Consider the following 15,910-nt stretch of genomic DNA (forward strand, 5'->3'; position numbering starts at 1 on the left):
GGATGCTTAGCTGGATGAGTGGCTTTACTCTTAGAGACATGATACGAAATGGGCATATACGTGAAAACGTTGGAGTAGCTCCAATGGAAGGTAAGATTAGAGAGTTTTCTTAGATGGTTTGGTCACATAAAAGTGTGACATTCTGATGACCCGGTTAGGAAAGTAGATGTATTAGATTTGACTTATGTTATGAAAGGTAGAGGTAGACCTAAAAAGACTTTGTTAGAAAATATTAGAAATGACCTTTCTTTATTAGATTAAAATGAGAATTTAACTTGTCATAGGACACAACGGAGAAAAAGGGTTCATGTAGTTGAACCCACAGTGGGATAAATGCTTGATGTTGTTGTTGTTATATATCAAGTGTAAGAGGGATGTTAGCAGTACTTGTGTCTCAAATTTTGTACTATAATTATGTTAAAATCCACCAATAATCATTCAAATTTGAAATGAGAAAGATTGAGGGTTGATTTAGGTTGATATACATTCATAAAATGTAAAGACTAAAATCCCATAAACTAAGTTGATCCCAAGTATTTTGGATTAGGCTAACGATGATAGGATGATAATTATATGTGTTTCGTTGTGACGGTTATCAATAATTAAGCCTTTGTTAATAATTAAGTAGATGAAAAGTTGATGGCTTATTCAGAAACATTACTTACACTAATTTTCTTTTATAGATTTTTTTTTGAGTAAATTCTTTTTAATTTTATCTTAGTTGTGCAACTTGTTGATTGTAAGACTTGCTCTTAGTTTTATACTTTTATTAATTGCTAAACAATGGCATCACCATTATTGTTTATTAAAATCCTAGCCATCCCTTGACACTTGATCCCACAGCCATGATGGGAATCCGTGGGAGCTCATTTGGATCATGCCGATCTCTATTAAATCCAAGCTGTCCCTTAACACTTGATTCCACGGATATGATGAGAATTTGTTGGAGGCTCACCAAGATCACGCCGATCTTTGTTAAATCCCAGCTATCCCTTAACACTTGATCCCACGACCTGGATGAGAATCCGTTGGAGGCTCACCAGGATCACGCCGATCTCCTTTCATATTTGAGTGGCTGATTTAGGAAGGATTATATTATGGCAATTATGCGTAATTCTATTGTTATTTGTTTATTTATTAAGACATCTTGTATATATCTATAAATAGGGATAATTTTGTATAATAAAATTAAGCTTTTCCCTCTCCAAGTTTTTGAATTAAACATGGTATCAGAGCTGTCATTGCCTTGGCCGGAATTATGAGTTTTTTTATTGCCCGACATTCTGAAGGGAAGGCCCAGCCTTCCCTTCAGAAATGAAAGGGATCATATTCCAGCTTGTTTGTTCTTGCGTACGTCCAACCGAGAGGGGGGGAGTGTTTCATCTCTCGGTATCTTCATTTGATAAAGAGAGACAAACGTCTAGTGCATCTTGTTTGGTATAGTCGAGCGAGAACCCTGCGGTCTCTACATTCGATCAAGAGGGACGAACGTCTTGTAAACCCCTCTCGCATGCGTGCTACCAAACACGACGAGAGAGTCGTGTGGCCAAAAGATTCTGCGCTTGTCTAGGAGTTGATTGAGCAGGATTGCGCTCACCATTGTGTGTGATCAAGGATGAGTCGGTTCTTGTGTTCTGCTTCATATTCGCTTATATCTAGAGCAACCGAGCAAGTGAGAAGGCATCCCCTTTCGGTCTTTTACATGCGGCTAGAGAAGGCACACAAGACACCTCTTGTGTGTGCCTACCTAGTAGCCGAGAGAGAGAGATCTGTGTGCGTATGTGCCTACCTAGTAGCCGAGAGAGAGAGATCTGTGTGCGTATGTGCCTAGGCGGGATGACCGGCTCTTATGCTTGTGCTGGAGCCGAACCGAGCAAGGAACGAGTAGTTGAATAGTTGTTGTGCATGCGATCTAGCCGGGTTGAACAGACTTGGGAGCCTCTTGAGCATGTGCTTGCTCTCAATTTTGTGGATTTGGAAGGATAATTAATCGGCTTTCATGCTATCTCACCATCGGCTTTCATTACCTGAATTTTGAGGAATACATGTTCCCAACAGCATCCTTTATTACTGGAATTATGAGAAATACAAGTTCCCACCACTGGCCTTCATTATCGAAATTCTAAGGAATACATGTTGCCACAACTAGTTTTCATTGCTAGAATTCTTAGTAATACAAGTTCTCACCACTGGCCTTCATTGCTGAAATTCTGAGGAATACATGTTCCCACCACCGACCTTCATTGTTGGAATTCTTAGGAATATTGGTCCTTTTGCCTCCTTCGTGCGTTCAAGACTGAGGAGAGATCTAGCAGGAGGGATCCTCTTGCGTATGTCTGGAAAGAGCTAATGGTTCCCTCTCGTGCGGATCTACGGCTGGGACAAGCAAGAGTGTGAGAATTGCACTCCTTCTTCAAATCAGACTAAAAAGATCAGAGGCCTTGTGTGCATGTACGGGATTGATGGAACATGAGTGTTTGGGTGGAGTTGGACGACTAATTTGCATTAGGCTGAAGGCTGGTTCGATGTGATAGGAGGAGATTTGCGTGGCAAGTGTTGAGCCGCTTGAGACTTGTTTTTCTGCTGCTGTCCTTGAAGCTTGCGACAACCCTATAAATAATTTTTTTCTTATTGTCGTGCCTTCATTGCCGGCTTTCTCTTGTGGTTGCTATCTTATCTATAACCAATGCAATCTTCATTCCTTCCTTGCTTAATATTTCCTTCATTGCTATCCTTTGCCACCGCTATGTTTGAAGTTAATTTCTCACAAAGTTTTGACCAAAGGGAGGGCTCTATGGTGCACCAAGGGACTTGATAACTCTACTTTTTTGTGACTAATTACCAAGTTGGGAATGACATATCTGTATTCCCTAGCTTGAGGGGGAGTGTTAAAATCCCAGCCGTCCCTTGATACTTGATCTCACGGCAGGATGGGAATCCGTGGGAGGATCATCTGGATCACGTTAATCTCTGTTAAATCCCAACTGTCCTTTAACACTTGATCTCATGGTGAGGATGGGAATCCGTGGGAGGTTCACCAGGATCATGCCAATCTCTGTTAAATCCTTGCCGTCCCTTAACAGTTGATCCCACGGCCAGGATGGGAATTCATGGGAGGCTTACCAGGATCATACTGATCTTTTTCCATATTTGAGTGGCTGATTTAGTAAGGATTATATTAAGGCAATTATGCATAATTCTGTAGTTATTTGTTTATTTATTAATACATCTTGTATAGATCTATAAATAAGGATAGTTTTGTGTAATAATTAAGCTTTTCCTTTTACAATTTTTTGAATTTAACACTGTTCTTATTTTGTCCCGTGAAAAGTTTTATGTTGTAAATAGGTCAACTGTTAAGTTGTCTAGTAACTTTGACAAGGTCAGGAAGCTTTCCCTTCACACACAATAAAAAAAAAGCAGAAACCATCTTTTAATAGTTGGCACTTCTTCTATAAGACTAAAGGGTGATCAATTCCTTTTCTTATAATGTTAACTTAATGGATGCTAACTTTGTTTTTTGTTGATCTGGAAACACAAGCAGAGTTTGTCAACAACAAACAGAAGAACTTCTGATCGATCTCGGATGCGGATGCCGAGGCGAGCTGTCAAAAACACACAAATCTTGCATTATGAAATGGTTTCGCACTAGAGGCTCAAACAAATGCGAGATATGCCAGTAAGTTGTTTTATCATACAGGTTTAATTGTTTTCTTTGTTTTCATTCTCTTACTGTGAACTTTCACAGGAAAGTGGCGGCAAATGTCTCTTTTCCAGACTCCCAGCCAAGTGTAAGTGTGAAAAAATTAAATGTTTGCACCATTTTTATTTCACTTTGGGAACTAGGCGTTTGTTCATCTTTACCACTTGACACATGAACAGCTGGAGAACGATTGAATGTTTTGCATTCCATCATTTCTGCCGAATTTATGTAATTACAGGAAAACTTCTTATGAAAATATTCAAAATCAATAATTGAAAAATAATTGCAAAATAAATCACAATAAAACAACCCATAGATATTTTCTTATATAACCGGGCAACTCACATGAATTAATGAGGTGGGAGCAAATCCTATGAACACATGAGGTGGCAAGGTAGAGATGGAGGCAGAGAGGGTGCTGCAGGTTACGAAGGTCAGATTCAAGGAGTATTTTCACACTTCCTCGGAAGCGAATGAATTGATGTTGTTTCAAGCTTATCTTGATAATTTTGTAAAGGTTGCTCCTGTTTAATTTTTTGTGAAATTCACTTGTGCTTGCGAACTGAGTATGTATTGGATCACCTATTCTTTCTATATAAAATGTCTATTAGCTTCAATATGTTTAATATTATCATGTTACCCATGAATTTGTTCAATATTAATGACTGACTTGTTATCACAATAGAACCTTAGAGAACCTACCCATTCATTGTTTAATTCTTCTAGGATAATTTTTAAGCCATAGCAATTTGTAGATTACCTGTGCCATATATCTCTATTCGACTTCTATGCTAGATCTTGCTTCTAAAGTTTATTTTTTTACTTCTCCAAGTCATGGGTTCCCTCCTAAGGATATGAAATATCCTGTAGTTTACCTCATATCAACAATAAAACCTGCATAATAAGCATCTGTGCATGCTTCAAGAGTGAACCCTACCCTTTTTTAATAGAATTCCTTTATTCGGGGTTCCCTTCAAGCATTGTATTATTCTATAAATTGCATAATATTTGAATGGGATTCTTTAGGAATGTGCATGAATGTACTCATAACCCAAGAACATAGGCAATGTCTAATCTATGATATGATAAGTATCCAGAAGTCTTTGATAGGTGATTTTTTTCTATTGCTGTGTTTCTGGAGTATCTCCATGCATATGATTGAATTCCTCGATAGGCTTGCATCCCAATTTACTTGTTTTTTTTGAATAATTTTATTATTTATTTGTTTCACTATAAAGATTCCATGTCGAGAGTGTGCAACCTGAATACTATGGAAATACTTTAACTTACCTAAAGTCTTTGAAAAATCTTTCATGTAAGTTCTCCATTCTTTGCACGTCACTATCTATCATTTTAATATTGCCGACATAAAATAATAATGCTGAGGTTCTCCGTGAAGTCTTATGCTTTATAAATAATGTATGGCCTCCTTGATTTAATTTGTATACCACGTTAAGCATTTCTTTAGCAAGCCTTTTGAATCATGCCTTAAATATTGCTTTATCAAATACGATAATTTTTTTAGCTTACATGCATTTTTATTTTGTATTTGAACCAAATCTTGGTAGTACTTTTATAAATGCTTTCTCCTCTAGATCACTATGTAAGAAGGTACTTTTAACATCGAATTGCCATATTTTCCACCATATTATTTGCTAATGATAAAAAGTCTCGAGCAATATTCATTTTAGCAAAAAAAAATAAATGTTTCTACTTTCTATGTAATCAATTTTATATATTTGATTGCAGCCTTTGGCAACCAATCTAACTTTATACCTCTCTAGTGAAACATCTTATTTGTACGTTACAGTAAAGGATTATCCACATCCAACTTGTTTCTTTCCTTATGGTTACTTATCAATTCCCATATTTTATTTTTTTGAAGTGTTTTTATTTCCTCTATAAATTTATTCCCATTCTCATTATTTTAGCCTTATAGACCATCTTAGGGATGGAAGTATTATGCAGGCTAGTACGGATTTGGTTATTATGAGAAAAAAATTTGTACGATAAAAACAAATGTAGATGGTATTCAAATGGCGTTCTTGTACCTTTATTAGTAAGACTTTTTTTTATTGCCGTTTCAGTAGTTCTCTTAGTAAATTTAGTGAGTGAATGATGCGATGTTGCACAAATGATGTTTGAAACACAACAACAACAACAACAACATCAAGCCTTTATCCCACTACGTGGGGTCGGCTACATGAATCCTTTTTCTCCATTGTGTTCTATTAAAAGTCAAATTCTCGTTTTACGCTGGCTGTCGACTACCTAACGCAACCCTCCACTTTTCTCATCCAGGACTTGGAACCTGGCAACGTCAGTGTTTAGTGATAATTTGAATTGTGTAGATTGAGGGATTAATACAGTTCTTCTTGAGTTGAGTTTTAGTGTCTCAGTAGTAAATGATTCATGTATGAGCTTTGTTTAGGTGGGAGCAGTTGTTTATTTGGATAAATGATAAGGAAACAAATTCTTTATTTTAATCATTTGTGAATGATATTACTTCTTAGGTGTAAATAGTAATAAAGTAGTGTTCTTTATTGACACTGACATCAATGAATGCATATGCCTTTCTTTTGGTGGGTGGTTGCTTTTGTATCTTTTTTGTGTGGGAAAATAACAAATGAAGATGCATTGAATTGTTCACGGATCAAATTTTTACTCTACATTGGGAATGTGTGTGAAAAGAAAAGCAACATTATCAAATATTGATGTAGGACAAAGTAAATTGATCATGCATGTAGAGATTTATGCTAGGGAATAAATAAAAACAACAAATTTAAACTCCAAGGAAATTTATCAAGACAAGAAATTTAGGCAATGCAACTACACAAAAAACAAGAAACTTGACTAGTAGCGACATTCACAATTTAAAGGGAGTAAAGTAATTAAAACTCTGAGAACATGGGTAGCTAGTCCCACTTTTAATTTAGGAGTAGTTGCAAATGAAGTCCGCAGCTCTTGATTAAGAAAGTAGACTAAGCATATTAGTTGCTACACTTGTTTGATGCTACTTTGGAGGGGAGAATAAGATATCTATGCTAAAGAGTGAATAAGAGAAGATGTAAGACACTTATCTTGCTTGGACGTTGAACAAAGTGTTGACGAAGAGGCCAATAACTCCCTTGGTTGACAGCGACTTTTGCTGAATCTTTGAAAAGAATCCTCTATGGTGACTTTGGAGGACAACGTTTACTGATTTAATTTTTTTGGGAAGGGAGAATGCTGTTTGGAGTGTTAGTGGAGGCTAAAGGGATGGTGGAAGGTTTAATGGAGGAGTGTGGAGTTTTCTAATGACTGGAAAAGGAGTGAGGATTAGTTTTGGCAATTTTGGGAAGGGCATATAGTGGGAAACGTGGTTTAGTGACTGTTGGGAAAAGTAGGCAGTAGGTTTGGGGGAGTTGAAGGTTATGTGGCTTTTATTTAATAGGGAAATGAAGAGGGGCTTTGGGAAAGTTAAAAGACAGCACTTTAACTTTTGAGAAAAAGTTTTGGAGAATACGATGATGCTTGTGTTTAATAGGGAAATGAAGAGGGGCTTTGAGAAAGTTAAAAGACAACACTTTAACTTTTGGGAAAAAGTTCTGGAGAATACGAAGAGACACAAAGTGACTTTCCAACTTCTAATGAGGAAGATGTAAAGACAGGATTTTGTTGGTTGTTGGGAGGGAAAATTTCAGTGGTTTTTGGAAGAGGAAGGGTCACCAAAGTGGAGTATGGGTGATTGGTTACTAGCACTAGGAGGGAGGGTCAACGGAGGGCTGTTGGTGGGGTCAGAAGGCTTCGGACAGTATGTTTCCAAGCAGAAATTTGCTGCAGGAGTTTGAGAACGTCGGCTGAGAGTAAGGGAAGGGTTCGGTTAGGAGCTGGGAGGGAGATGGAGAGACTTGAGAACAAGGATAAAACCAAGAGCCAACGGGTTGTTGGGTACTTGACACTCACACCACTAAACTAATCTTTACCAAGCTACTTAGAAAGAAGAAAAACTAAGCTCCAAAGGTAAAAACGTTTTTCAGCATTCATTAACCAAATTACAAAGGATGAGGGCTACTATATATAAGCCCAAAAAGAAGAAAAAACAACAAGACCAAATACCCTTGGTCACCAAACATAACATCCCCTCACATGAGTGTAAAATAGGAAATAAAAGAACACAAATCCAAAAGATCAAATAAAACAAACTACATATACAACGACTCAATCACGGCCGCTGATCTCCGGCCTCGGCGACGATAAACTTTCCATGACTGGATGTACCCATCAAATATATTGCGAAAAGGATTATTTGAAGTGATGAAAGAAATTGGTTAGGATTAGCATATGACTTTTGAACCCAAGACTAACCAATTTATGAGCTGACAATCGTTGAAATAGTTTCCTATAATTATTTTTTAAAACACTCTTTTGAAGGAGAGTTCTTGTAGGAAGTATATGGTTTTTCTTTTGTTAAGTTACTCAATGTTATTGATGCTTATACATACAAGAGGACTCATAAATTGTACTCTTCTTAAAGTATGAGAATAGAGAGAGAGAGAGAGAGTGATTAAAATAGCTTTGGGATTTCTTTGATCTAATTTTTTTATTCCAATGCCAAATTGATTTTTGATTATCTTGTAAAAGATGAGAAAAATGATACTTATAACGGTTTTGCTTTTAATAGAAAGATCTTCTTGATTATAATTTTTGGTAAAAGATAAAAATCATCGAGCATAAAGATCTAAGTGTAGTGGATGGTCCACAAAAGTCAATATGAATGAAATAAAAAAAAGATAAGGATTCCCATGTCATTCATTGAAAAATTGGTACATTTTTGTTTTACTTGTTCACAAATATAAAAAAATGAAATTCATCAATATTGATTTCTTTGAATAATGATGGAAGCATAGTTTTGAGAACATTAAAAAAATGGGTGATCAACTTGTAGGTGGTGCAACCAGAATTTTTTTTAAAAAATAGATTTATGGTTTTCTGAAAAAGAGATAAAATTGAAAGTTGTATGGAGCTTTCTTGAGCATTGGTTCCTTAAGTTGTAGAGATAATGCCTTCTTTTATCTAGGCGCTAGAAATGGGCAACTCCTAGATTTTAGAAATATGAGAAGATGAAATAATCCTTACAATGCTGGTGTAATATATGTAGATATTTTTTCCCGTGCTCCTAGCAAGTTTTTTAGCTTTTTTATTTCATCTTTGTGAAACTCAATGGGTGATTTTTTGTGTTATATTCTCCTACATGTGCCATATATTCATGTTTTTGCTCTTTTGGATGTTTGTCTTGTGTTGTCTAATTTTGATTTTGTAATTTTCCGTTAAGTTTCCAACATCTTTTTTTTTGGTATCTCAAGCATTTTTTTTAATATTTGCACCATATAATTTATCTATTGTTCATCTTTGTTAGCATTGGTTGCTTGTGGTCTTTCGTAAGATAGGGCTTCAAGTTGGATCTTTTAATGTTAACAAGATTTCATACTAAGGTCAAGCCCTTTACTGGGTTGATGATGATCTTGACTCCTGTTCTTCATCATCTTTGGTTTAGATGTTGGCAATGGCATCATTTTGTGATGACAAGTCTTCCTTTTTAAGAATTTGTACCCTTATCGCTTCAAAATCAACATTAAATCCAACAAAAAAAATTATATTATCAATCTTTTTCAACAAACTTTTTAAGAAGTATCATTTTGCTGCATTCTATTTGGAAGTGATGATAATAATCCATCTTTTTACATAGAAATAGGTTGGAATATTCTGTGATAAATCCTCCTTTTTTTGTGGATGGGATCTTGGTTTTTTCTTCATACATTTGTGTGAAATCACAAACTTTGGAAAACATTTGATTTATTGTTTTTCATATTTCATTTATTGAATGGAGGAAAATGCATGTGTCACTTATCTTCGGAATTATAGAGTTTCATATCCAAAATATCACCAAGAGTTTTATTCATCCCAAACATTAAATGTTTGATGTTCTTGCTTAAGTCTAGTGCCATGTAAATGGTCCAATTTTCCTCTTCTCTTCAAGAATCAGCAAATCAATTGTGATCACTTTAGATACTTCTTTCGATTCAAATATTATATTGAGATGTTTTTTTCAATTCTTGTGTTGTATTTGGATCGCTTCCTTAAATCCCAAGGGAACTTGAGACAGAAGGAATATAAGCAATAATGACTCTGCTAGGGTTTCTTCCTCCCTAGCCGTTCTCCTCCTAGGCGCTCAATTTCTGGCCTCCGTCTCCTGGTCTGGTCACAGGGAAGTTCCCTTTGCCTTCTCTCTCTGGTTGTGCTTTCTAGTTCTTTTTTTTTTTCGTTCGATTTTCGGTCGGTTTTTCAAAAAATGGCTGGTAACCGCCTCGCCGATCCCGGGTTTTTGAATGGGAAGGCTTCTCGATCATTTCGTAATGCTTTAGCTTGTGATTCTCAGTCTTCTTCTTTCCCTGACCTTAAAATCTCCTCTTTACGTGGGATGCCATCGTTATTGATTTCAGAAGCTGAAATTTTAGCGCTTTCTGCCCCTTTCGAGTTCGCCTTGGTGGGGAAATTCCCTTTTCGTAGACCTTCTCTTGAATCTATTATGAAGTTTTTCTTTAATATCAAACTAATATGTGATTTCTCGGTTACTGTTCTTAATCCAAACCATGTGTTGATTAAGCTGCTGAATGATTTGGATTATTGTAGGGTTTTTGCTCACCGTTCTTATTTTATGAACAATTGCTTTATGAAACTGTTTAAATGGTCTCCTACATTTGATATTGAGGTGGAATCCCCTATCATTCCAATTTGGGTTTCCTTTCCCAACCTTCGACCTCTCGTATCCTATGATGCACCGACACTTCTCCTCAAAGAGGCGTGCAGTGTCCAACACCGTGTCCGACACGACACTCGCCCGACACTCCTCCAACACATGTCGGACACGTCGAAAACATGTCCGATTAATAAATATCAAATACAAATTGGACACGCGTGTCGGACACGCGTATCTTAAATATTTTATGAATTTTTTTAAATATAATTTCTTGTATTTGGCAGGATTTAAAATAAATTTCTTATTTCCTATCCACAACACCAAATCAACGTCTGCACTTAATACTCAATCATCGAATATTATCATTTTCATTTCTTTTTGGCAGTGATGGTATTTTCGTCTCCTCTCGGTGACTGATAAACGACATCGACTCCTAACTCTCGACATCCTAATACTAATCATTTTAAGCACAATTCTAGTTAAATGACTTATTATTTTTAAATTATTTTTAAATTATACTTATTTAATTTTTATACACTATTTTTTAAATATAAAAACTATAATAACGTGTACAACCCGTGTCCGTGTCCTATATTTTTAATAATTGACGTGTCCCGTGTCCGTGTCGTGTCGTATCCGTGTTGCCGTGTCCGTGTCTGTGCATCATAGCTCGTATCCTTCACGGGCTTGCCTCTATGTTTGGTCGGCCACTTAAATTTGATTGTGCCACTTCGTGTGGTTCTCAACCTTCGGTTGCTTGTGTTTTGGTTGAGTTGGATGCTACCAAAAACTTTCCTGATCGGGTGTGGGTTGGTCTCGAAAATCTAGGCTATGTCCAGTCTGTGATTATTGAGGAATTTTCTTTGTATTGCTCTCACTGTAAATCGCTAGGGCATTCTAAATTGGATTGTAGTATTCTACATCCCATTAATTCCTCTGGTAATCCTTTTGCGGGTCATGTGGATGTTCTTCCATCTACCTTTCAAAATTATACTAAGGTTGTTAATGACTTTGCAAATTTAGCTTTGCACAATATTGGTGTTGTGGCTGGTGATGGCCATTTGGCTAATGCTACCCCTTCAGTTGTGCCTGTCCCTGAGGTCCCTCCTGTGGTTGTTTCGTTTGTGGCTAGTGACGTTAATAATGTTGATTCTTCTGTGGCTGCTGAGTTGGCTCAATAGGAGTTGTTGCCGAAACTTTCTCTTGAGAATGTAAATGTGGTGGAGACTATTGCTCATGTTTCGAATAAATTGGATGTGACTAATGCTAATTTAGATGACAATGAGGTTTTTGCTGCTGAGGCTTATGATCTTAACCATTACTTAGTCAATTTAGTAGCTTGTCTTATTGTCTCTCTTGATTCTAATGTTGATCTAAGTGATGGTGAAGCCGAGGTTTCTGATAATTTTGTCCATTTAGACCCTGGTGACCAAAATTGTGTTCCACCTGTGGGTGCGATTTTGCCTGTTAATAGTTGTGTGGTTACTAACGTTTTGGACACTCCTGCTCCATTTAGTGTTTCTCTTTCTGAGGGTGTTGATCCTATGGCTAAAAAAATTGGTGTGCCTCTTGTTGATGTGTCTATTTCCATTATTTCCAAGGATGATTTGTTAACTCACCTAGCTTGTAAATCGAGAGAAAATGTGGTGTTGCAGGGTGACTGGTTACATGATGACAATTCTTCAGCCGGTGGTGAGGAAATTAATGAGGATGATTTGGATTCTTGGGATAACCTTGATTTAAGTATTATTCAAATTGCTGGCATTGGTTTTTTAAAAAGTAGTAAGCTTAAATTTCGTAAATAAAAAAAGAAATGATTTTTCTTTTTTGATTTGGCTCTCCTGTTGTGGTGTTTGCTTTGTTGGTTTTAGGCTTATTTTGTTGGAATGTTGTGATGGCAAGGCCGCAGGCTTTTGTCCCGCCCCCTGGATGGCCATGGTTTATGTTGACAACCTTGGTGGCTCTGTTAGACCGGTCCTTCCTGGACCGGTCCAGCCGGCCCAATCCAGTGGGCCGGTTCGTTTTTACCGAAGGAGGGGGCGGGCGGAACAGGAGGCGGAAGCCGCATGAGGGCTAGAGGTGGGGTCCACTTGAAATTCAAGTTGTTTCTTGGAGCCAAAATGAGGGGAAGTGAGGGCAATTAGGTCCTTTTGTATCTATTTTGAATTGTATGCATTAAGTAGGGAGTAAAGGGGAGGTTTAGGGTTATGTTGAATTTGCTTGAAGTTTTTCTTGTTCTTCGTTGGAGGCTAGGCTCTAGATCGAATTCTAGAGATTGGGAGAGTGCGGTCCTCCTCTCGAATAGAGGATCATTGTATATTTGCTATTTTTCTTGCATGTACTAGTAAAATACAATTCTTTTCTCTTATTTTCTCTCAGTTTTTCCCTGTTTTCCACTGTTTTGGGCTGTTTTTCTGCTGTGGACAGCAGTTTCCGCGGAGAGTTGTTGTGAAAGTGATTTGGAAATACTTGAAATCAAGTATTTCCTATCAGGCTCCTTCTGTGTGTTCATGGGTGGCTTTCGTTTTTTGGTTTCCTCGTTGATGGTTATTCTTCCCCCAATGGATGGTGCAAGCTTGGCAGCGTGGTGGTGCTCCTGAGTCCAACACTTCGGATTATTTATCATTTCCAGTTTACTTTACTTTGTGTCGATTAATGTGGTTTCCTCTGCTTTTTGTATTTTTTTTCTTGTTTCTTTGGCTTTTTAGCCATTGTTTGTTTGTCCCCTTTTCTTATGAAATAATAAAAAAAAAAAGGAATATAAGCAATATTGTTGTTTTCCCTTGAAAGAAAACCTTGGCAGGAGGGTGTTAGCAGACAAGAAAAAGAACAAAAATTAAGAAGTTTTTTGTTTCAGAAATCATGAAGAAAAGAATGTAAGGACACTTACAAAAAAATTTCCTAAAGCTTTGATACCATGGCAAGAATTGGAGAATACTTGAGTATTTTTCGTTCCATCATTTGTTAGAATCCATATAATCTTAGGAAAACTTCTAATAGGAATATACAAAATTAAGGACTAAAAAATAACTATATATTTAGTTACAATAGGATAACCCCTAGATCTTTACTTGTACAGCTGGATGGCTCACATAAATTAGTGTGGTAGAAATGTGTTCCCACAGATCTGTGAGGTGGTAAGGTGGAGAAGATATTAAGTTCGAGATGGAGGCAGAGAGGGTGTTGTGGGTCCCAAAGAGCGGAATCAAGGGAAATTTTCTCAAAATACAATATTTAGTCTGCGAAATTTGTCTTATAAAGCATCTTAATCTACCTGCATCTTGCATTAAAACTTGATCATGGTTACACAAAGAAGATTTTCCCTGTTTTATCATTTATATCTCTATCAATAGTGGAGTTGGTGATAAGTGAGTATTGTTTTATATGCATTTTCTACAATCAGTTCGTCCTGTCAGAGTTATCTATATTATCTTATTGCAAAATGAATTCTTTCTTCGGAATCATTTGGTACATTGTACCATCCACACGGTAATACAGATTTCTATACATTCCTTTTTTCTTTGAAGCAGGCAAATTATTGTGTATGGAGAGTTGAGTCAGCGCATGGAGCTGCAAATGTTGGACAAGGAGTACGCGCCAGGGTATATGTTCCTTTTGCCGAGTCAAATATAGTTTATTGCTTGATTATCTTACTTTTCTCTCATCACTAATCATGCTCGCTTGCTATCAGTTTCATTAACATTTTCAAGATTGCCAATGCCTCTCAGTTTATCTTGATCTGCTTATGTTGTTCATTTGTTTTGTTCATAGGGATGCATTACTCCTCTCTGGGTTGCATTTGCTGTCCTGATTGGAGGACTTCTACTGGATGTGCTACTGTCAATTTTGCTTGGTGTTTCTGCGCTTCCTGTAAACATTATTATTGGTACACATTATATCCTTTTTTGTGAAGCATATTTATTTGCATTTGAGTACTTGTTTTACCTTTGCCATATCTAATTTAAAATTGTGAGTGAGGATAGGGAATTCAATCTTTTTTTGGTGATTAGTAGGAAACAATCTTGATGATATTCCAATAGAAAATGAAGTGTGGAAAAGCTGTTGGACCGGATGATATGATGATATTTCAATAGAGATGTGGAAATACTTAGGGGATGAAGGAATTTCTTGGCTTACTAAACTTTTTAATACTGTTTTGAAGACTAAAAAAATGTCAGATCTGTGGAGAATGAGTGTGTTAATTTTTATTTTTAAGAATAAAGTTGATGCACAGGAGTGTGCGAATTATAGAAGAATTAAGTTAATGTGTCATACTTTAAAACTATGGGAGCGAGTTATGGAACGTAGGTTGCGGCGTGATACTAATGTTTCTTAAAATCAATTTGGATTCATGCCGGGTAGGTCTACTATGGAAGCCATACATTTATTGAAAGGTTTGTTGGAGAAATATAGAGAGAATAATGAGGATCTGCATATGATATTTATTGATTTAGAGAAAACAAATGATAAAGGCCTCGTTTGGATGTCCGTAAATTTTTCCGTTTCTAATTTCAATCGGTGAAAAGTTACTATTTTAATGTTTGTTTACGCCACTTTTTCAAAACACCTTTTGGTATAACTCCGAATTTTCGCCGATTTGAGAAGGAAAAAAATTATGCTTCTCTATTGTAATACCTCCGTTTAAGAATGAAAAAAACGTCGGTGGAAACCAAATGAAGCCAAAGTTCCAAGAGAAGTGCTATGAGAGTTCTTGAAAAGAAAGGAGTTAATAATACTTATATTCAAATCATTAAAGATATTTATGCAGGAGCTATTACTTGTGTTCAAACACAAGGTGGTTTGACCAAGTATTTTCCTATTTCGGCTGGATTGCATTAAGGATTAGCCTTAAGTCCATATTTTTTTCTTTAGTCATGGTTGTTCTCACTAGACATTTGCAAGATGATGTACCTTGGTGTTTGCTTTTTGCTGATGATATTCTTCTTGTTTATAAGATTAAAGAGGGAGTTGAAGGTAAACTTGAATTATGTAGGTCAACTTTAGAGTTTAAAGGTTTTCGCTTGAGTAGATCTAAAACTAAATATATGGAGTGTAATTTTAGTAGCAATAGACCTAGTGAGGTGATTGTGACTTTGGGCGATCAAGTCATTAATAATAGTACACGTTTTAGATATCTTGGATCTATTGTTTAGAGTGATGGTGAAATTAATGGGGATATTATCAGCAGAATTTAAGTTGGATGGTTGAAGTGGATCAATGCATCGGGCTTATTGTGCGATAGAAAAGTCCCCCTCAAACTTAAGAAAAAATTCTATAAGATGGTGGTGAGACCTGCAATGCTTTATGGCGCCGAATGTTGGCCATTAAAAGTGAAGCATAATACTAAGTTAAGTGTTGTAGAGATGAGGATGCTTAGGTGGATGAGTGGCTTGACCCTTAGAGATAGGATACGAAATGAGCATATACGTGAAAAGGTTGGGGTAGCTCCAGTGGAAGATAAGATTAGA

General features: G+C 36.6%; 1 protein-coding gene across 2 annotated transcripts in view; it reads left to right on the forward strand.

Annotated features, from left to right (window-relative positions):
* LOC110100893 (E3 ubiquitin-protein ligase MARCH11) overlaps positions 1 to 15,910 on the forward strand; it is a 45,874-nt gene that overhangs the window by 17,256 nt on the left and 12,708 nt on the right. For both annotated transcript variants that reach the window (XM_020828608.2, XM_028693592.1), the window contains exons 2-5: positions 3,545 to 3,679; positions 3,749 to 3,791; positions 13,973 to 14,044; positions 14,214 to 14,328. In XM_020828608.2, the coding sequence (XP_020684267.1) occupies positions 3,545 to 3,679; positions 3,749 to 3,791; positions 13,973 to 14,044; positions 14,214 to 14,328 (365 nt within the window). The remainder of the gene's footprint in view (positions 1 to 3,544; positions 3,680 to 3,748; positions 3,792 to 13,972; positions 14,045 to 14,213; positions 14,329 to 15,910) is intronic.

Source organism: Dendrobium catenatum, unplaced genomic scaffold, assembly GCF_001605985.2.
Source record: "Dendrobium catenatum unplaced genomic scaffold, ASM160598v2 fragScaff_scaffold_325, whole genome shotgun sequence".
Classification (NCBI taxonomy): Eukaryota; Viridiplantae; Streptophyta; class Magnoliopsida; order Asparagales; family Orchidaceae; genus Dendrobium; species Dendrobium catenatum.